Source organism: Diorhabda carinulata, chromosome X, assembly GCF_026250575.1.
Source record: "Diorhabda carinulata isolate Delta chromosome X, icDioCari1.1, whole genome shotgun sequence".
In the NCBI taxonomy this organism is placed as follows: Eukaryota; Metazoa; Arthropoda; class Insecta; order Coleoptera; family Chrysomelidae; genus Diorhabda; species Diorhabda carinulata.
Window position 1 is genome coordinate 19912986 of NC_079472.1, and position 22318 is coordinate 19935303.

The 22318-nt window shown below is 32.6% G+C and overlaps 1 protein-coding gene across 5 annotated transcripts in view; it reads right to left on the bottom strand.

Annotated features, from left to right (window-relative positions):
• LOC130901295 (elongation of very long chain fatty acids protein AAEL008004-like) overlaps positions 1–22318 on the bottom strand; it is a 61498-nt gene that overhangs the window by 21760 nt on the left and 17420 nt on the right. The window contains exon 1 of one of the 5 annotated variants that reach the window (XM_057812529.1): positions 15019–15224. The exons of 2 other annotated variants lie outside the window; for them this stretch is intronic. Coding sequence is in view for 1 of the 3 variants with exons in the window: in XM_057812528.1 (XP_057668511.1) it covers positions 8251–8278 (28 nt within the window). In the remaining 2 variants the exon portion in view is untranslated. Of the gene's footprint in view, positions 1–8085; positions 8209–8250; positions 8499–15018; positions 15225–22318 lie in introns of those variants that run through there. 2 more of the 5 variants (XM_057812528.1, XM_057812534.1) reach the window with 2 other exon arrangements.

Here is a 22318-nt window from a genome sequence, read left to right on the forward strand (position 1 = left end):
TTTTTGCGAGAATACCCTTAAAGATATGAAAATGGTTTCTATTCGGTTGCTTTTAGCAAGGTCAGACGTACTTCAATCAAAGTTGAAAAATTTTTCATTTTATACAGGGTGTGTATAAAAAGTGTTCAAAGTTTAACTTCATAAATATCAATTTTCTTTATTTTTTTAAATAAAGCCACCCGGTTTTTTCTATTTTAATGCATTCCGATTCTACCGAAAGTCGGTCATCTTTGAAAATATTTTAGTTAAAAAAATCGTATCCAAAAACTCAAACGTAGAAATTTTCATGAATTTACTATAAGTATTTTTCCATATACAGATAATTTTAACTCGTCGTGGGTCACCCTGTATAATATTTATTTAATTGAGAGAATTACTAACAAAATAAAACGCAAATTAGTGGTAGTATATGCGATTATTGAATACTGTTATAATAAAATAAGATAAGAAATATCGTGCACAATTGAACGTGTTTACATAAAACCCGTTTCTAGCTCTCAAGTGAAATCTAAACAAACTAAACGTAACATTACATAATAATCAGTTTACTTTTTCATATTTTATTCTGTTTGAGGTCGGTGTCATCCACACGTGTAAAAAAAATATCAATAGCTTCCGACAAACGGCTGTTATTTCATGATATTTGGTCCTTCAATAGTAAATTGTTTTCATCAAATAAAAACAATTTACCAACCTTCAGTTTCATAGAACAACGAACAAAGATTTACAAATTAGAAGTAATGATTTCAAAGTGTAGGTTAAAATGGAGCAAATTACTGATCGAAAAATCAATTTAGTAAATAGAACAAGAACAATAAGAAGTATCTTTGAAATGAAATATTATACGATATCAAGAACATACATACATTATTATTTAGCATGCAAACGATGACATTAATATCTGAAATTTTCAAATGGTCGACTGAAATTTGTAAACTAGAATTGTTTTGTAAATTACTGATAAAGAACAAAAAGGCACATAGAATAGCATACAATTATACAACAAAGTAGCTTTTCGCGTCTTTCGGTTTGCTAATTTTTAACGATGCAAAAGATTTCGACATAATTCTATAAAAATAATTTCTTAAACTGTTATCTTTTATGATGATAAACGATACGTAAACATTTTCACATAACCTTTATGTTGTCCCATTTCTGGAGACAATAAAACAATCATAACGAGTAGATTGACCATTTTAAGAATTAAAGAAAATTAGCAAGTTTTAACGATAGATATTAGTGTATATGATACCATTTTGTGGTGGCTCCTTTTCATATAATCTCGAATACATTGTCTCGAAAATTTAAGGGAAAGTCTGTAGTCTTCCAAAAGATGGCTGAAGCTCGGTATTTATGTAATTATATTTTGTAAACAGCAACGTAAAAAGCGGGCTAGTGTTTTTTACGCCCTGCGTATGAGTGTTGTCTTTAGTTTGGTTCAAATGGAACAGTTCTTCGTAGTTCAAAGTTAAGTTAGTGGACTGTCAGTGACCACTCACTAAGCTTCTACAGCTAACAATCCTTCGAAAATATAATCAGGAACATTGTCTTGAACCTTTTAACATCACTGGGCAAACTGCTACTGGACACTCCGATATGGTAGTCTTTCTTCCTCCTCTATATACCAATTGCATTTGAATCCATCATGATGCCTATAGCAAGGTGTCTTACATGGTCGTGTTTGATTAAAAGACCAGTCATCAGTCTAATTTCATGAATATTTAAGCAGAACAGTTAGTTGATAAAATCTAAGTGTGCCTTAGTTTGTCTCTTTCTTGAAAGGTGTTTCGATTCATTTCCACAGAATTTCTTAGAAATGTATTGGCTATACTTTGAGCTACACAGAGAATGAGTTCTAGGCCCATTCGTGTTTTGTATTGATGGGGTAAAAAAACGAGCTGGACCTTACAACCATCACTCACCAGCTCATGTAAAAATTCTTTGCACTTCAGCGTAGATCTAGAGCACACCATTTTATTTTTGTTTCTATAGCATCTACATTGCTTCGGAGCGAACACTTTCGTTTAGAAGACGTATTCGCTTGAGCTATTCATCATGGAACCGAAACTTTCCACTTCAACTTCCTATTCTTCATATCACTTCATCTTAATTTAATGATATCTTTTCCACGTGTACTTTTGTTAAGATTAAGGAAAGAGAAGCGCAGGTGGGTTTTCTTTGACAGTTAAGAGTTCAAAGAGGAACATGTGCTTTCTATCATCTATTATAGTAATATCGAAAGTTATAGTTTACAAGTTACAGACAAGCCTGAAGAAGATGTCCACTTTGATAGACTCACGTGTGATCAGGGAATGGATGATTGTTTATCCATCAAATTCTATTTCCAAATAGGGAAATAATTCAAACAAATATATTTATCATTTTTCCCACGGAATGAAATTGCTTTAAACGATGTACCACAAGCAAATACTGATCATATTCTTTTGTCATGCTTATACGTCAACCCTTATCTCTGAAAACATGTGATTGTTTCGTATCGTTTGAAAAATTAAGGGAAATTCAATTTATAGTGGAATATCTTTATCAATATTTATCTAGTAGTATAGCCAAAATACTCTCGAGGATCTAAATTGTTAATGCGCAAGAATGTGTTTTCAGTTCAAGTAGACCTACTACTATTTCTTAAATTGCAATGAACCTTATCATAGATCAAGGAATTTTTATAGACGCAAAACAATAAATCTTTTAGAATATTGACGTAATCTAATGTAGCAAATAAAATGTGAATTATTACTGAAATCAGTTGATTCGTCAAGCAAACAACGTTCTCCTACGTCAGATTCAACCTGCTGCTGAATATCAGTTGATATCCTTTATGCCTGACATTTGAGAAAGACATTTTGCTTATTTGTGTAGCAAAATTACCACCAAACATTATTTCTATAAATCAATGTAATTTCAATTCCTACTTCTATTGATTGGTAATTGATACGACCAATGTATGTTATGGGATGAATTATATGGATTGAATTTTAACAACAGATTGAAGAATGAAAATTTCGAATGCTTTATCAATATAAGATGAAAAAGTTTTTATTTATACAATTGCTCAGAATATATACGAGCCCTACTCTGTATGTTTTGAGATGCCACGAAGCTAGAAGAGTTACAGCTGGCAACTTTACTATATTAAATACCAGTATTTTCAATTTTAAATGATCATCTTCAACTGAACAAAGGAAGTTATGTACGCAGTATAGGATTAGTAGAAGCAATCAAACTTGAAGATTAACGTACAGTTACAGTAAACTGGTACGCCACAAAATGTTTCTCTTTAGTTCTTGTTGCTTAATGATGTATTGAGTATCCACCCTATTCACCTGATTTGGCCATGTGTTATTCCTGGTTACTCTTTAACCTAAGAAACCTTCACGTGATTCATGATTCACGACGGAAGTTAGATAAACTACGCTAAAAATAGTGCATCTTAAAATATACAGCATTACCTTTCATACATTATATTAGCAATGTTAGTGTTCAAGCAATTCAAAACTTATACAGAAACCCAAAAGGTACAGTCAGGCTAGGAAGTACTATTCGAAATGTTTGGAATAAGTAAATCACCAAAATTATTCAAAATATACATTCAGGAAGCTCTGAGTAGTTGGGAAACTGAAATTGGACGATGCAGATTATTTGCTAAGAAACTTGGACGACGAATATGCAAAATGGGGATTGAGTATGAATATATCAAAAATAGAATATCTGCCAGTGGAAAGCACGCAAGGAGATCCTGAACAGCAAATAGATAGATGTAGACAATGCAAATACCTACGAAGCATAATTTCAAAATGTAACAACAAAAGAAGATATAAGAAATATAGTGCAACAAGGGATAAAAGCTACACAAATTGTGAAAACATTGTTCTAGCTAGAAAAAATTAAATATAAAAAGACTTAGTGGAGTCCATTCTAACGTATGGATGCAATTGACGATGATGGAGAGACAGAATGAAACAATTGAGGCTGTGGAAATGGACTACTTGAGAAGATCGTGCAGAATATCCAGAGCAGAGCATATTCGAAATGAAGATATACGACGAATAACAAGTCGAGTATACACGACTTCAAAGAGAATACAGACCAAACAACTGCTATTGTATAAACATGTAATGGGGATGGAGCAGAACAACTGGCTGACGAAAGCATTGATGTATCAACCGCGGAATAGAAGTCGAAGAAGTCCCTCACGGACTTGAGGAATTGAACAGACCATGAAATAGCTATCCAGATAGAAAAGTGTAGTGTTCAAAATGCGGGATACGGCAAAGGAACCTGTAGGACTTTCGCTATATATAGATATAAAAATTGACCTGTTGAAATATTTCTCATTTGAACTCCAACACCAGTTCAAAATCATATGACATAATGGATATATGTTAATATTAGGCAACGATATCAAGCAAGGTGTACAAAACGCGATCGTCATTGATGATCATTTTTTAAATTGCTCATTATACTCGCTTTCGCAGTGAAAGTGCTCAACATTTATAACAATGCCATAATATTTAATTGTTACCTTAATTAATTATGAACGAATAAATAATAATGAGTATACTTAATGAAAAAAATAGGGTGAATTTTTATAGCAGCAAAAAAATCTACCCCTGTTCAGTTGAAAACCCATTATATAAAAAGCAATACTATTTAAACAAAAACTTTTTTTTACTTTTATTCATAATATCAAATATTGGCCAACCATTGAACTCAATCTCTCGTTAGTTTATACGATGTTCATCATTGTTATTGAAGAAAATAGTTTCTCTTATTGACATAACTTTTAATTGTGATAACTGACTACAACAATGGATATTTCATCCACTAGAGTCCGATCAAACTATAAAAACTGATCCAGGCTTTACTCAGCATATTATGACCGGACGTAATCGTTTAAATCGATTAATATTCCACTAAACATTCTAGCAGCTTAATTAGGCAAACGGGTTTGTGAAAAATTAGATGAATATAGAGCGAAAAAGCCCTTAGTTATGGTTAGGAATCATCTCTTAACTGATAACCAGATGCAAGAGCAGCTTCGTAGTGTGCGTAGAATAATTGTAAGTCAATTTACTTTAACTTGGAGACTAGCAGAACGTATATTACATCACAAGCCTGCTAATGGTCGAATATTATCACCTTCTCAACGATACATCCAAGAGGTACTATGATAGCTTGTATTATTATATGTTGGTAAACCTTATTGAAGATTCTGCCTCCATAAATCTTTTAGCAAGTAAAAGTGGTAAGGTGTATATAAGACATTTTAAACTTTTTTTCAGTTGAGGAAAGAGATGATTGTCGGACGGAGCCAAATCTGGTGAATAAGGGGGGTGTTCTAGTAATTCAAACTCTAAATCATGGCAACATGAGATTTGTGTGCAAAAACAAAATACCTTTGGATAGCTTTCCGCGTCTTTTCTCTTTAATTTTTTCCCGTAGAGTGATCAGTAATGTCGTATAGTAATCTCCAGTTATTGTTCTACCCTTATAAAAAAATCAATCATGATTACTCCATGGCAATCTCAAAAAACTGAAGCAAGAACGTTTCCAGCAGATTTTTGGACACGAAACTTCATAGGTCTTGGAGAACCAAAGTGTCGCCATTCCATCGATTGTTGCTTTGTTTTTGGATCATAGAAATGTACACAAGTCTATTCCATAGTAACAATTCAGTTTAAAAAGTCTACATCGTTTTTAAATAGAGCACAGATTGAACGCGATGCTTCTACCCTTGCACGCTTTTGGTCAACATTCAAACATTTGGGGATCCATTTTGCAGCAATGTTCAAATTGACGTGAACTATATAATGAAGCGTTCGTTTGAAATACTCAGTGCTTCAAATATCCTTTTTAGCTCAATTCGAAGGTTTGATAAAATCATGACATGAACTGCATCGATATTTTCGGGGACTGACAGAGAAACTGGCCTTCCCGATCGGTCATCATCTTTTACCTTTTTTGAAGCTTGCAGTCCAATTTTTCACGGTCGCATACGAAGGACATTGATCACCAAGGGTATTAAGCATATCTTCGTAAATCTGCTTACCTCTTAACCCTTTTAAATACAGGTACTTGATGATGGCTCGATACTCCAATTTTTTAATTTATTGCGTAACTCTGGTTTACTTTTTTGACGTCAAACTTTACACCGACACTTCTAATAAGTTATTGTTCGTTGCTATGGTAACGCAATAAGTATTTTGTTTATGAATGGAACTGGTCTAGGTTAACTTCAATACATCCTCGTAATAAAAGAAGTATTTTAAGTCTTAAAATTAATAATTCAAAAATTGAGTAATTCTATTTTTCTTTGTATAGAATGGAAATTATATTTCACTCGAAAAGTCGATCTATATTCTCACTCGTTCCCTCTCACATATCTGATCTCATGTTATACTGTGTCTTCGCCATAGATGCTCTAGCTATCTTATTTTTTGTTTTTTTTTTAATGTTTTGATAATATTCATACGTTGTCTGTAACCGTTTTACATCATCTTTCTTTCTGCTGTTCTCAACTCCTCTTCTTCTCTTATCATCTTTATCATTGATTCTGCACTATCTTTGTTTAGTACAAATTTATTTATATCTTAGTTGCTTAATATATTGTATTAGTTCTTAATATTGTTTGTTTTTTTTAAGATCTCTCCCAATTACTGTTAACAGCAATGCCAAGATATTTGAAATTTTGTAATTTGTACTATTTTTTCTCTCTTTGAATTGGTTTTATGTTCATTTCACTTACTATTTTGTTAGTTCTCTCAATATTATTTTCTCCTTTACACTAATTTCAATGAGTTTATTACAATTGAGATTCAAAAGAAATGCGGCTAAAATACAGGGTGCGGCAGCATAACTTCCTTTTTTAAAAAGTTCGCCATTTAGTCAGTAGATGTCGTAACGGAGTGCTAGTGGTCTCGTTCGAGAGGGGGGACTATAAAGTTTTGTCCCGGCACAGTTCAGTCGCCATCATGCGTTGGAACAGTGAGGAGCGTGCGTTTGCCGTTGAGGTTTACTTTTCGAGCGGATGTTCTGTGATCGCAACCCAGCGCGCCTTTCGGAATCGCTTTAATTTAGCCCCCTTGGCCCCTGTCCCGGACCGGAAATCAATTGTTACGTGGGTCACTACGTTCAGACAAACTGCAAGTGTGACAAGACGAAGAACTGGAGTCCCTCGGCCCATTAGATCACCGGAGAACATTGAGTTAGTTAGAACTTCAGTGTTGCGATCACCACGGCGTTCTGCGCGCAAACATGCGTCTGCCCTTGGACTTTCCGATCGTTCTGTGAGGAGAATACTTCATGATGATCTTCATTTTCATCCATACAAGATGGCAATTGTGCAGGAACTTTCTGAACGTGACTTCAATTCTCGGAGGAACGCGTGTGAGGTTTTTCTGGAAGTCGTTCCTGAGGACGCTATTGTTTTTTTTAGTGATGAAGCCCATTTTCATTTGTGTGGATCCGTAAACAAACAAAACATGCGCTACTGGGCTGATTTGAAGACGAACATCCAGGAAGAAATTGCCAACATAACGCCTGCTATGCTGGCAAGAGTCATGACAAACGCCAGAAATCGGTTTACTCAGTGTATGGAGAATGGGGGACGTCACCTAACTGATTTGATCTTCAAAACTCAGTAAAACAAAACTTTATGTATGTGCCTGTATTATGAAAAACGAATAAAAATTTTCTGATTCATACAATAAGTTTTATTAACTTTTGAAAAAAGGAAGTTATGCTGCCGCACCCTGTAAAATATAAAGGACGTTACTGACTTAGTTTCACAAAATCCTATCGAAATTATTTTAAATGAACTTAATAAGAACATTCCTATCACAATTTTGAATACTCCATCAAGTGGATTGTACAAAATTGCTTACAGGTAATTGTGAAATTAAAGAAAGCCAACAATTTCGAAATGTGTTACATTCAGAAGAAAAATTTCGGGCTCTGGGATGATATTTTTTCATAGTATATTTAATAGTAAGAAATCACGATAGAGTTTGCAATTTAAAAATTTTTTCAGGGAACCCTATATGTTGATTCAAATAAATATTCCCTTACCAAACGTGTCTTCCTCAATTCTCTGTTGAATTTATTTCACAATTAGACTCATTTTTCGCTTGTAATCATTTCAAACATGTTTAATTAGATTCGTGTTTACACGTATACGTTTAATCTGTGAAATATTTACATACTAAGTATTACAATACGAAAGATTTACTATACCTGCCAAAACTATAAAGTCAATGTACATAATACGTTGAATTTGTGACGAAATTGTATTAATTCATTATGCAAACTCTCTTACGACACTGTGACAGCGCTTCGAGTAATCGAGTCGTATGAGGTTTTTCTCTGCGCGCGACCTTGACCCCAAAACCCTATATATTGGCATTTTTGTGTGACTTCCAGGAGCGGTCTAGCACTTTAAATTGAAGACAGAAGTATTCACCGCATTAAGGCCAGGAAGAAAATAAGATAAAAGCTTTAAGGAATATCAAAAATAGCTGAATTGCACAAGGTTGAATGCGACCTTCTTATTGAAGCCATAGCTATCTTGTTTAAAAAACGTTGGAAGATCGGAAATCTAATACACCAATCAATGGTTTGCTTAAAAATGACGGACCTATTAGTAAATTGATCTGTACTAACCTATAGAACTAGAAGGATTTAGAAAAAATTTCAACCCAGTTCATAAAATAGCTTTTCTATGTTGACTACTAGCAGAATGGATGGAGCAGGATTCGAACATGCACATTAAACTTCAATTAAAGATAGAAGTCACCTTGCAGTTCAAGTTAGACGATGATTGTTGTCAAAGGAAGAACGGATGTTAGATTCATGTCTAATCCCGATTGTAAAACACGGCGGAGACTTGAAATTGAAGGGATTTCAAAGAAACAAGACTATAAGAAAATATTAAAGGTGCTGGCCAGAACGTAGTACGCCTGATCGACAGAAAATTCATCTTCCAGCATGAAAAATATAACATGTGTTGCTCGATGCTGTTCAAGGAGTATTTGAAAGAATTGGAAAAAAGAATGTAGTGATTTGGCCATTACAGTATCCTACTTACACCAACCAAAAAGACGAAGATTATTTGTCGAAAGTGATAAAGGAAATACCAAAATTGTGCGCTGAAAAAAAAGCGAAAGGTGGTTACATCGATGAATCATAAATAAATCATAAAGTTACTACAAATAGATTAAGTAATCTAGGTTTCTTTTTATTCAAAACCTTTATTAATTTACTGAATGTAGTCGATAATTCGACATACTTATTTCAGTTTTGGGCAACTCCGAAAAGCTTATAGTTCCGATACGTTCTTTTTCTGTATATCTATATTTCGTTTAGCATTTACCATAAAAATAAATCATTAATACCACCTCAGAAAGATATTTTATCTTTTCCAATATTTAACCCATCCCAAATTCCTTGAAATATACTATCAATCTAAGTCACACCTATGACCAATAAATCTTAATCCGTGCCTGCTTGATCATTACTAGAGAAATTTGCAGCCACGGTGAACTTACGAAAAATGACCTTGACATTACATAAGATTGGTAAATTCAGCATTCACTAGAAGACGCATCTGGAGCTAAAGAGAGATACCGGAAATTCGTGTTGATTGATGATCTCGTCCTCGACTAATAAATTTTGGCACGAATACGGTTTTTTAATGAGAGATGTAATCCACACTAGTTTGTATCAGATTTTTTTTAAGAATAATCACAAAATGTATAATCATAACATTCTTTTCGAGTATAATTTGAAATAATTTTTATTGAATAGGGCTTCAGAATTAACGTTAATAAACAAAATATCACCTTGTCTGTGTCCTTTACTGCACAAGATATATAAATGAAGGAATGCTAAGGCTACAACAAAAGAAATATCTACTCAAGGGCAATTTTTATGTACGCAGATGTTTACAAATAATCAAGTGGTAACTAATGAAGACGACATACAATATATGTTGATGTAATTAACTTGATTTTTTATAAGATTGGGTTTGATAATGAACAACGAGTGCCCCTCGTCAGTGTTGGAATAGCTTGGATAAATGTGTTCACAGATACTAATAACAAAAAGGATATCAAAAATAGAATGAATAAATTGTTTAATGACTTGATTTTGATGTGGTCAACACAAACAATGTAATAGAAGTGCTAAATCTGGCGAGACAAATATGGACATATACAGGAAAAGTTTCAGCTGCTATTTGGGTCAAATAATTAACAGACGATCTCATTCCTTAGCTCGTATTAGAGCATTTTAACCACTTTCCCAGAATTATAAATAATTTGATTTGTATGAATCTCATAATTAATTATTACTACCGAGATTAAAAATAATTAAATTCGAAGAAGAAAAAGAAAGTATTATTGAATATTTTTTTTAACTTAAACTGCGAGCACAAGATGGTAAACCCTATCACGTTTAAGAAATAGTCGAAGTATATAGCTTTTTGGTAGAAGAGGTTTCCAAGTTTTGTGGAGCTGCATTAGCGCTTATTCGGCCACGCGACTATGCCAGGACATAATGCTTCCAACCTGATCATCCAACAAGCGATTTTGCTGTGATTGTGATCTTTTATGTTCACACAGGACCAAATAAGCAACCTGGGTACATTTTCGTATGAACATTTGTATATTTCTAATTGTAAAAATATTGATCACTACACAACGACAAATGAAAAAAGTTGTCAATGACAGGAGTAAGAGGTAATTGCAACCATAGAGAGAAGGGCGACTAATATCAAGACGTTTCAATAAAACATCGTTAAGTTAAAATGATTCCCTGTGTTCTTATTTTATTTATTTTATATTTTGATTTCAAAGTTCATTATGTGCCGTTGCACTCAATCTTGTATTGATTCTGAGTGTTTATAGTTCATCTATAAATTCCACTCCTTCCAAAGTTTAGGATATGAGATCTCTCTAGATGCTAAAGATCTTTATTTTCTATTCTATACTACACCAGATGTAATGCTCTAAAGTGCCATAGTTTCTGCTACTTTAAAAGAATGTGGATAATGTTTGCGTCCTTTATATTGTTAAACACGTTGCTACATCTCTTCAGATATCCATTGAGACGACAATTCCCCGACAAGACTTCTCTTAATATTCATTTTCTACTTAGCTTGATACATTCAATAGGTGTTTATTGGTTTTAGTTTTTATTATTCTCTTGTTATGTATTCCCTATTGTTTTGTGGTTGTTTTTTCAAAAGGGGTCCTTCGAAAGATTCATCCCCACTTCAGTGTGCAAAAAATCCACTGGAGTATAGCTTTTTGCCTTTTCCTAGATCATTCAACTTGTCCACGCACTTCTAGCTTATCTCGGATCTTATATCATTGACTTAGAGTTTAGAGCTTTTAACCCGAGGCCGCACTTTAGGAAGGTAGATGGTAGATACTTGCCTGGAGATCATCCAGCTATCCAGCAATAGAACTACGGTAGCCCCTTCTATAATTTAAACCATCCTGGGGAACCGCCTAGCTTCGTAAACTAACGAAAATGTAAGAAAGCGTGATTAGTTCAGTTCTATTAAGGAAGAATATTTGTTTGTGTACTCTCATGAATTCTCGGTACTGTTGCTGCATCAACTTTTTCTCGCAACTTTTGAGAGAAGTATGTCCACGATGCATGTACTCTCCACCATTCAACCTTCATGTAACCATCTAGCATCCTGCACTGTGTGGCAATCGGAGAAGATGATAATAATTTATTTGCAATAAGTTGAACTGGACAAATTTCTTCATTGCAAACATTTCTGATTAAAGTTTAGTTGTGTATCCTCCTATTCGAGTATTTGTATTTTGAAACCGTCCGTGTACTATTTCATGGCATTTTTGTTCATTTCTAATAACGCTTTTTGCTTTTACAGTTTAGTTTTGAGGTAAATTTATTTCTCAGATGTAATTTTTTGCGATAATCAATCCTAGGTCTTGTTCCAGTTAATATCACGTGTAAATTTAAATTTGCAAATTTAGTTTCCTAAAAATATTATTATTTTCAACATGTACCTCCTTGGCAATAGCAAATGGAACATCTCGTGAATGTTTATAACATAAAATCCTCAGTTTTGTGTGTCCATTTTAATGTATAGAATTCATATTAACATATTTTAGAGGTCAAGGATACGGTATGTAGTATAAAATATTGATTATGAAGACTATAAATTGACTAATTAATTCCAAATATCCTGAACAAAGCTAATAAAATAATAAAAACTTATACTCTTTACAAAATAGATTTTAAAAAATTTGAAAACAACTTTATGATACTTTTTGTGTATACACATAGGTACCTTTAGTTTACAAATATGATTATGTGTATACGTAATTATGTGTTTATTACATCATCACTGTTCCAATTTACGGCACTCGAATGATAACACCCAGTTATTTAAAGAAAAAATATGTGTAAAATGAAAGTATCAAGAATAAAAATACAGCGAAATCGATCTATTATCCGTCTTAATGAAAAATTGTATGATACGCATGATAATCGTAGTAGAAGCAGCTCCAAATATAGTACAAAACATCAAAATAACTCATCCTTGATTGAAAGTATATTAGAATCAAACTTGCGTTTTTGTTATCAGCAAAAAAACATTAGAGATTAGTGACGGCGCGTGACGTGGGAAGGTGGTGCCAAAAAGTTAATAAGATTCAAAACGAGCCTTATTTTTCGTATTCTTAAAGAGATGTCTAGTCCACAAAGTCTGTAGTTCTCTTACCGAACAGTTACAATCGAGAAAAAAAAGCAAAAAACGGAAATAAGTAGGGTCATAGGTTTCTAAACAAAAAATTTTTAATTAATTAATAATCTTTTAACTTTTTCATATAGAACTTTTTCATACTAACGATAGTTGAAATCCATTCGTCCCTCTTCCTAAGTTAAAATAGATTATAGTTTATAATAATAAGAAACACAAACTAAAGAGTGAAAAATCTGAGTCTGATTCCTAGTAGCGGGCTATCGAAATGATTTTTCGATTACTGAAAATTGAAAATGTCATTCAAAGAGCCCCACGTTTTTATAAAAATTACATTAATATTCACAGCAGTAATTTTATTTTTATGCTGTAATTTATTTAGGTTCATTATTGCTAAAAGTGTTTTTGAACTGATTTTATTCAATTTAATTATTGCTAAAAGCAAGTTTCTCGGTCTTTTAATACTTTATTTTGTGGTTTTCAATTCAATTTGCTATTTTACTTTAATATGTACAGATGTGTTGATGGTTGCATCTTTGTAGCCGATGAAAAGTCATTACGTGTTAAAATTTTGTCAATATTGCTGAGAAATTTTTTTTCGGTAGATGGAATTCCAAAACAAAATTAATTCCTTTCAGCATTGAGAAACGAGGTTCGGTCTCGCATGTCGACATAGATATACGAGTATTAAAACTTTATGAATTTTAGTACTCTTGGAAAAAAATGCAAGTTTCATCTTCAAAAACGAAATATTCCCTGTAACAACTCTGAGCTGTTCTTTTTCATAAATAACTATTCTGATTTTAACTCATTTTTATTAAGACACGGAAAACATTTCACTTTTTTAAGAACCTACATTTTTTTTCATAATCTGCACACTTTTTGACTAAATTTAAGTAAAAAATAACATTATTGGTATGTGTTGTATAATAGTATCATAAACTTCTAATACTTCTAAGTTTTAAGAGCTATTAACAATTCGACATTTTTTTCTCAGCAGTAATAGACAAATATCGAAGGGACTTCAAAAGACTCCCTCTTTTTCGGACCCAAAACTGGTCCAAACGCAAATTATTGTCACGGCTTAAAGCAGAATACGAAGTACTTATCTACATAAAGAAGAATGACTCTTCCAAATTATTAATGAGACAACCGTATTGATATTTCCACAGGTCAAAAATATGCAAAAATATTTTCATTCTAACACGAATATTTCAATTTTTTCGTACAATGGTAGTGCCATTGCACGGTGACTATAATTGACGAGACGCCGTCATTGAATATTCATGCTTGATCTACCAACAGTATATCGTAAAACATTGTAATTGTGATGAACAATGCACTTCATCACAGCTGAGAGGTAATTATAGTACTATATAGAGAAAACATTAAAAAAAAGTTCAATAATATTTGTAACATTGATTTTAACGAGACTTACTACACGGATATGCTCTTTCTCGGCAATTATTCAATTTAGTATTAGAAAACATATTGTCCAGAAGAAATTTGTTCAAGAAATGTATAATGGGTTTTCTTGAAGCTCAAGCATAGGATGCGATTTCGTATCATCACTCACTGCATAGCTGATACTTTCTTCATACTCCTTGGTATATAGGGATTCATCTCCATAATCAATCATTTGGAGAATGGTTATTGCGTTCATTTCTGTTAAATGAAACATTCTTATAATCTGAAATGGTTTTTGCTTATTTTCTCAAGAGGAAAATGGAAAATAATTATTGAGTGTATTTTAGCGAATTTTGTTGAATATAAGTTTTTATAATAAATCTAGAAACAATGAATATTTCCGAAACAGTTGAAGATACAAATAGAGCTTTATACGAGTACATAAAGTATGTCAAGAGCTTTCTGAAGATTTCAAAAAATAAATAATATAGAACGCGTTCTATTTAAAATAAAAAAGTTGGTATTGGCCACTGTTATATGACATATAATTATTTTTTTGAGTAAAATGCACATATAAAACTTTAATTGACGTATTTGTCCCAGGACAACCCCATTTATTTATTAAAAAATTTAATCCATTTGCCTGTGCCATACCGTATATAAGGGACTCATTGTATAGCCATATTTTTCATCTGATTCATACTATTTTACTAGCAGTAGCATTTGAGAATATGAGAACTATAGTAAATAATCTAAAACAACTTTAAAATTATAGTCTAGTGCATATATTTGCGAAAGGAACATAATAAAAATATATATACTTAACTCGATTTTTTTAGTTAAAATTAATTTCAACATACCTGTATCTAAATCGATAGAAAAATATCCTTCAAACGATAATTAGATGCCAACACAAGATAATTTGGCGCACTACCGCCAACAATGGATTTCAATTAATATAAAATTCGATTCGCGCTTCTCCGGTACTAAAACTATACTAAAAGATTAACAACGAACTTTCCAACTGATTATAAAATTTATTTAACGTCCCACCTCTGTCCCTGATAGAATGCGACTGAAATAATAAAAGGACGTTTTTGTATTTTAACATTTTTAGATTACCCCCACTTTTATTGGAATCACGTATAAAATGGGATTCCCTAACAGGTAGAAAAAATACGTCATTGGATTGTTCAACTTTAATAACTAAAAGAAATAATCGACGATGATAACTTCCCAATAAAGAATTAGGGATAATTTTTTTAATGGATATTGTTAATGAGTTTTTTTTACGCAATTATGGAAACAAAAGAAAAGTTCTATAATGTGAAACTATATTCAATGAATAAAATTATTCACACAATCCAAAAATTTTGATCTTGTACATAAACGAATTATATATGGGGTTATGATAAAGTAATGTACAGAATTCGTGAAAACTACAATATTTAATTTTGACCAAATGTAAAAACACGTCAAACAGTTCATTTTAACTATTGACATATGTCAAGAAAATAGAACGTCAAAATTATTGTCAATTATAACAATATTTTTTCAAATAACAAATTATTTGATAAAATTGATAGTTTTTCTGCAAAACAAAAAAATTATTTAGATAGGAATCACATGAAAAACGGGAATATTAATAAAAATCTAAATCAACTCAATTTTAGTGATCTTTGAAATTCACATGAATTGTGTTCAGATGGGGGCCGATGCCACCGTCGCGTATACATTCTACAAGGTTTATATTCCTTCCTCGTTGGACTATGGGTGTACAATATAAGGGGCGACATCTAAAACAAATATTTTATTGACCATATTCAATATTAACCCTCAAATATTTGTATGGGGTTAATGATATCATCTCTTAATCAAGTATTTTTGCTAGAAATTAAAGAACCACCATTAAATAATGGTAGACAATTTTTAGCCGAGAAACAAATATCTTACTAGAGAATGGAATCATCGCCTACGTTGGCAGATGCCTTTATTAATACCAATTACGATGAATTTTCCATCGTGAAAGATTCTAAATTTCCTATATATAAGTACAGTTACCGAAGTACATATAACTTAATATTTACAATCAGACTGAATAAATTCGGACACAATGTAACTAAATTATTTACAGATGGATCTAAATGTGACGATGGGAACAGCATTTTTTTGTTTTAAACATAAATCATGTCAAAAAATTCATAATAAACATTTTTTCGGTTCACTCTGCCGAAGCGTTAGTAATAAAATAATGCTTATTATGGTGCCTACTAAATCCAGTTAAAACTGTTGCTGAAATGACAGAATCAAAAGTAGTTTCACAAGCTATCGAACGGTCTCCAGCGAATGCTTATAATCAGGAGCCTATTGTTGGAATAGAAAACTCAAATCAATCAAAAATGACTAATAGACGAATTATCCTCGGCGATTATACGACGAATTATAGGCAACGAGAAGGTAAATCATGAGCCAAAATAAGCTTGCAAATTAGGAGAGCACTTTGGAGAGCAGCAAAACATCAGAAAGTCTCCTTTAGTGCACCTTTATAAATTGGGTAATCTACAGTCGCCATTTTGCAGCTACGAGAATGTATCGATCGATGATATTTTTCTAGAGTGTAAGGAAGTTGAAGCGGCGGTATCTATCTAATTTATATATTTCTTTGATTGATTGTTACTTTCTTCTCCAAACAAACATTAGCTTTCTTCTGATATACACAAATAAAGCTACTTTAGATACTATAATAAACTTCATTCAAGAAGCAAGATTAGTTATCTAAATCATGCGTATTTGGATCCGGAAATTCTGCAAATAGATCCGGAAGCACTGCCTTACGAAGATGCTCTAAATAACGAATTTTCACGAATGACCAAATATCAATAAATCTTTTTCTAACGATTACTACTCGAATATCAACTTTTTGGGGGTGTTGGGAGTCTGTCTTAATCCAGTGAGGATTTCCATGACAATCCTGTCGATTTACTGTACCAATTAAGCAGAACGTTACCTACAAAACTATTGAGACAATTTGTATTTTGGACACAAACACGTTGAACTTTGTATGGGTGCAGGTTTTCTTTCTATTGTAATTTGTGTGAAGGTTGTCTTTTAATGACACCAAAATATCTAACTACATCATCGCTTATTTCTGGTCTTACAGCAGATTTTGGAATAACCTTCACGCGTCCCGTTTCATTAAATTTTGCAACAATTCTACTTACTTCATGATTTCGATTTCTTTTATCGTAACCTACCTTCACTGGACTTTCTATCTTACCTATTTTGGTTAAAGGTGTACAGTATTAAAATTTTTTTATTAATTCTCTATTTTTTCTTATGTAATAAAATATTGATTGTACTGGATGTGTTATAATTTGAAACATCCAATTTAAACCAGCTTATTAATAATATACTTGCTGTGTGTACACAGTGTTTATACTACCACTGCACCAACACTCGCAATAACACTGTCTGGCTTGCGTTTCGATAAGCAAGTAATCCTCTTCAGATACTAGAGGTAAACTGTTTCTTCTTCTTAGTGTGCCCTATCAAGTCCGCTTGTCGGAGGCAAGATCAACATGGCAAAACTCTCTCTATCTTGAGCTTGTCTAAATAACTGTCCTGCTTCTCTTATCTCAGTCCATGGTTCTCTAATATTCTTCAACCAAGAGGTTTGTTTCCTTCCAATTCCTCTACGACCTTTAACTTTACCCACCATAATCAACTGGAGGATACTAATCCGGGTACCACGCATTATGTGTTCCAAATAAGTTAAGCTGCTTACTGATATATTATATTTAGCATGAATATCAACGGTTACAGAACTTTAAACTTACTAATAATAGATCCATTTATTTATTATTTTAACTTCTGGGAAGATACTGCAAATGTAGCTATCACGCCGGTTACATTAAAAGGAAATAGATTATTTCAAATAAAGTACGTGGTAAACCATTTGAATGAACAAAGTTTGTTGTATTGTCAGGAAAAACGAAAGATCTAGGGTACTAAGGCACCTTTGTGGAAGACTGACTTTGCATTACTTCTACTGCTTTGTATTTAGCGATTGTCAAATAATATTAGATAGTTAATAAAGTAAATATTTCATATAAGCTCGTATGCAATATGTTGCTTGAAAGGCTACATATGGAACAGCTATATGATTTGCTTAATGTTGACTGAAAAATACTATCCAAACAATTGGCTTAATTCAAGGAACGTGCTCTCAGAAAAGCAAGAACCATTTTTTGACCAATAATATGATGGTCACAATGTTTTGGTATTCGAAAGGTTTAATTTTCATTGATTATTATTTACTCACTTAAAGTAAACTATAACTTCAACAGTGTAGTTTAAAATGTATATCAAACCGTATTTTGTCGAATATGTCCAGAAAAAACAATATTTGAATAAGCAATTGGAGGCCAAAAAAAGTGTGTTGATTAAAAATAAATTACGATTTAATATTATTGAATTTTACCGTGAAGTATGATGTTAATTTTACTCTCAAGTATGATAGTTTTTCAAGTAATTAGTAATAAAATATAGTGAATATAAATATTTTGAATTGGAGCCAATCATTAGGAAAATAAAATAATGTCACATACTTTGACTTGAAAAGGAAAAACCAATCTCGACAACTCATTAGGAATATCTAATTAAAGAAACATAAACTTCCTAATATCAATAAATAATACATTAAAAATAACCAACTAAAATTATATAAAAATCCTATATCCAGTAAACGAAACTGATATTTAGATAATTTGCTTGTCTAATGAGCGACCCCTTTTTGTTATAAACATTTTTAACGACCGATTATTTCCCATTTCGTCAGAAATTAATAATGAGAAAATTTTAATGGAGTAGAGTGAAAGAGTAGAAATAAAAGTAGCTGAAAATACATTTATATAGGACGAAACTAAATGTATAAAATTATGTGATTTAATGTTTTAAGGAACGAAAATAATAAAGATTCTAGACGAACACAAATATTAAAATTACTAGATATTATTTAATATTGCCTGAAAATATGATGATATTGCTTATTGCCATTATTTCCATATTGTATCATAGATAACACTAATTGAAACAAACCATTTTTCCTCTAATGCCAAGAGCAAAAAAAAATTGAGCTTCCAAAGCTTCTTTTTGTAAATATGCAACTCAAAATCAACATGACATGACAAATTTCGACTTATGAACATAAACAAAGCTACTGTTATTCGCTATTGGAGAGATTAGACAACGGAGGGCTCTCAATACCACAGTGAGATATCTGATCGACCTAGAAAGTGCCCTCAACAAACATTTATGGATTCTTTGATCTTCACCTGGCTTTAAATTTTGTACCAACGAGATTGAAGACGGATGGAGCTTATGTTTTTTAAGAATCCTGTGAATACTTATTTATCTCTGATATTCCCAAATCTCTTTAACCGCATCGGTTAATGAATTTTCGGAATACGCTCTGAAGTATCCCAAAACTGTAATTTCATTGGCTTCATTCTCGATACGTTCCATTTTGCTGCACGGTGCAACAAACTGACCGTGGGTTTCACAATTATGAATGAGCCGCGTAAGTGTATAGGAGTGGGTCGTGATCTATCTGGTGATGAAAGTCTAGAAGTACTGAAAGTCTTCTTTCAAAACAGATCTTTTTCTAATCTTTCTTACCTTTCAAGAAAATCTGAGCAGACCCGTTGACAGAACTTTTGGTCAGGAGTCATAGTCGCACAGACTTTTGACATGTGTAATTCCTCGTGTAAAATGTTTCTAACCGTTTCTTTATCGGCGTTTATAGCCTCGGGAATCATCAGGTTCCTCATTCGACAATCTACACGCACAATTTGGTTGATTTTGGTCACTGATTCCGGAGGTGAAACAGTCATAGGGCGGACCTGGGCGCTGGTCATCTTCAGTACTCTCTCTGCCCTCACTAAAGCGTTTAGATCACTCAAAAACAAGCGCACGAGACAGAGAATCGTCCCCATAGGCCTCTTGCATAAATTTATAGTAATCAGTCCAATTTTGTTTTAATTTAACGGGAAATTTTAGATTGATACGTTGTTTCTGGTTTTCAGCACACATGGTTTTCTGCACGAGAAAAAAACACGTTCGTTTCAAACCGCTACTCCACAAATACAAACAGTGACGGAAACGTGTTTTGGGACTTGCATAGACAAGATATTTAGATACCCACCGCATTACTCTTTTTTTACCCCGTCAGTCTAGGGCGCCCTCTAGGCGCGCAGTCTCGTTATTTAATAGCCAGACCTCGTATAGTAGAAAAAGAACTACTTGAGCTTACGACTTGGAATCGTCAGATCTACCCTACTCATGAGGCTGATTATAGTACTATAATATTTAGAAGAAGCTCGTATAAATCTGCTTCCTTAGCCCACACAGTTCTGTCATTTAGACATTTTTTGGCTGATTTCACTATTAATTTTGATTGAGGCTGCAAAACTTGAAATGAAATTCTTCAAAAAGCGTTTAATCTCTTTATCGACGGTACGCCCAGACCAGAAGCAGAATAAATTCAACTGAATGGAAGAGTGAATCTTTTATTTAAAGGGAGATTTCTTATTCTTAGTTTGTTGTTTTATTCTCTATTTTTATAAATTTGTATGTGGCGCATTTACTTATCATTTATTATAAATAATTATAATTTCTTCATAATATTCTCATGACTGGATATATTTCTTATTCGTACTAATGCTACATTATGCATTATTCATCAAGTGTGTGAACATTTTTTTTCGGGAAGTTTGTCAATAAAATATCGTAAAATGTTACAAGTTTTATTCATTAGATAGAACCGTGATTCAGACTCGCCAATGTCATAAACAAAAGAATGAATTAGGAATGTTTATATATTTATGAGGAAATATGGAAATATTCCATACGGTCAAGCTACAAATATGAATTGTTTACTGCAAATACGTCAACAGACAATTTTATAGGAAATTTTCATCTGTTCATTTTTTTTTTCAAATCCTTTTATTTGTTATAAAACTACCATGAACTTTAATCTGCCTTTAAACTAGATACAATTATTTGACTTAAGTTGGCGATTGTATACAGTAAAAATTCCCGATTTGTTAAGTCACAGACAGTTTTACGCAGTACTTAGGACATAATATGTTGATAGAATTGTGTGGATTATAAACAAATAGTGTCCATTTCGTTATTTTATGTCACTAAGCTTAGATCATACAATACAGTGGAGTGTTGTTTTGGTCGAGAAAGCAGCAAAAGCGTTTTCAATGGTTTTAGATTATTTCACAAGAATTTTAACTGTTTTAGAACAATCAAAAATGATTCCTATTCTCTTTCAATGAATCAATTATTAATTCCTATAGAAAGAATCAGAAACTAATGTCTCTATTCTCTGAAAATTGGAATGAAAAAAAATTGAAATCGATTTTTGAATGAATTTTCATGTTTGAGAAAGCAAACTGAAAATCCCCACTGGTTGATGAAAGTCCTCATAGATCTTTTGGTCTTCTTTTACTGGTGAGTAGCAGTTCATTCAACTATATGGTCAAAGATTGAAATATAAAATTATTATTACCACTAATTAGAAAATGTACTGCGCTATTCCAAGCAACACACTCTCTCATTTTGTTATGTTAAATATTATAATTATAATATAAGACCAAAAATACTACAAAGCTATATTCTCCGCTACAACTTCTAATCCTCTTAAAGACCCAGATTCGTCCATCTTCGGAGTATTGCTCGCACATTTGGGACTCGGTTCTCAGAATACCCTGAAGATCCTAGAGTCGATACAGAAGAAAGCATTTCGACTTATAGGCGATCCAGAGTTGACCAGAAACTTAAACAGTTTAGAGCAAAGAAGAAAAATCTCTAACCTGAGTCTGTTTTACCGATGCTACAACGACAGAAGCTTTTCCGAGTTGTCCAACATAATCCCACCTAGAGCAGTATTTGAAAAACCTACTCGACATACATACGTGGACTATTTCGTTCTAAAAACGAAGACGAAGACACGTTAGCCCACGCTTAGAAAAGTTCAAATACTGAATAAGAAATTTATGATTGTTACTAATGAATATAATCCCAGAATAAGTATCAATTTTTTATGAGATGTTGATAAAAAGATCAAGATACAAGATGATTCTGCTGTTCGCA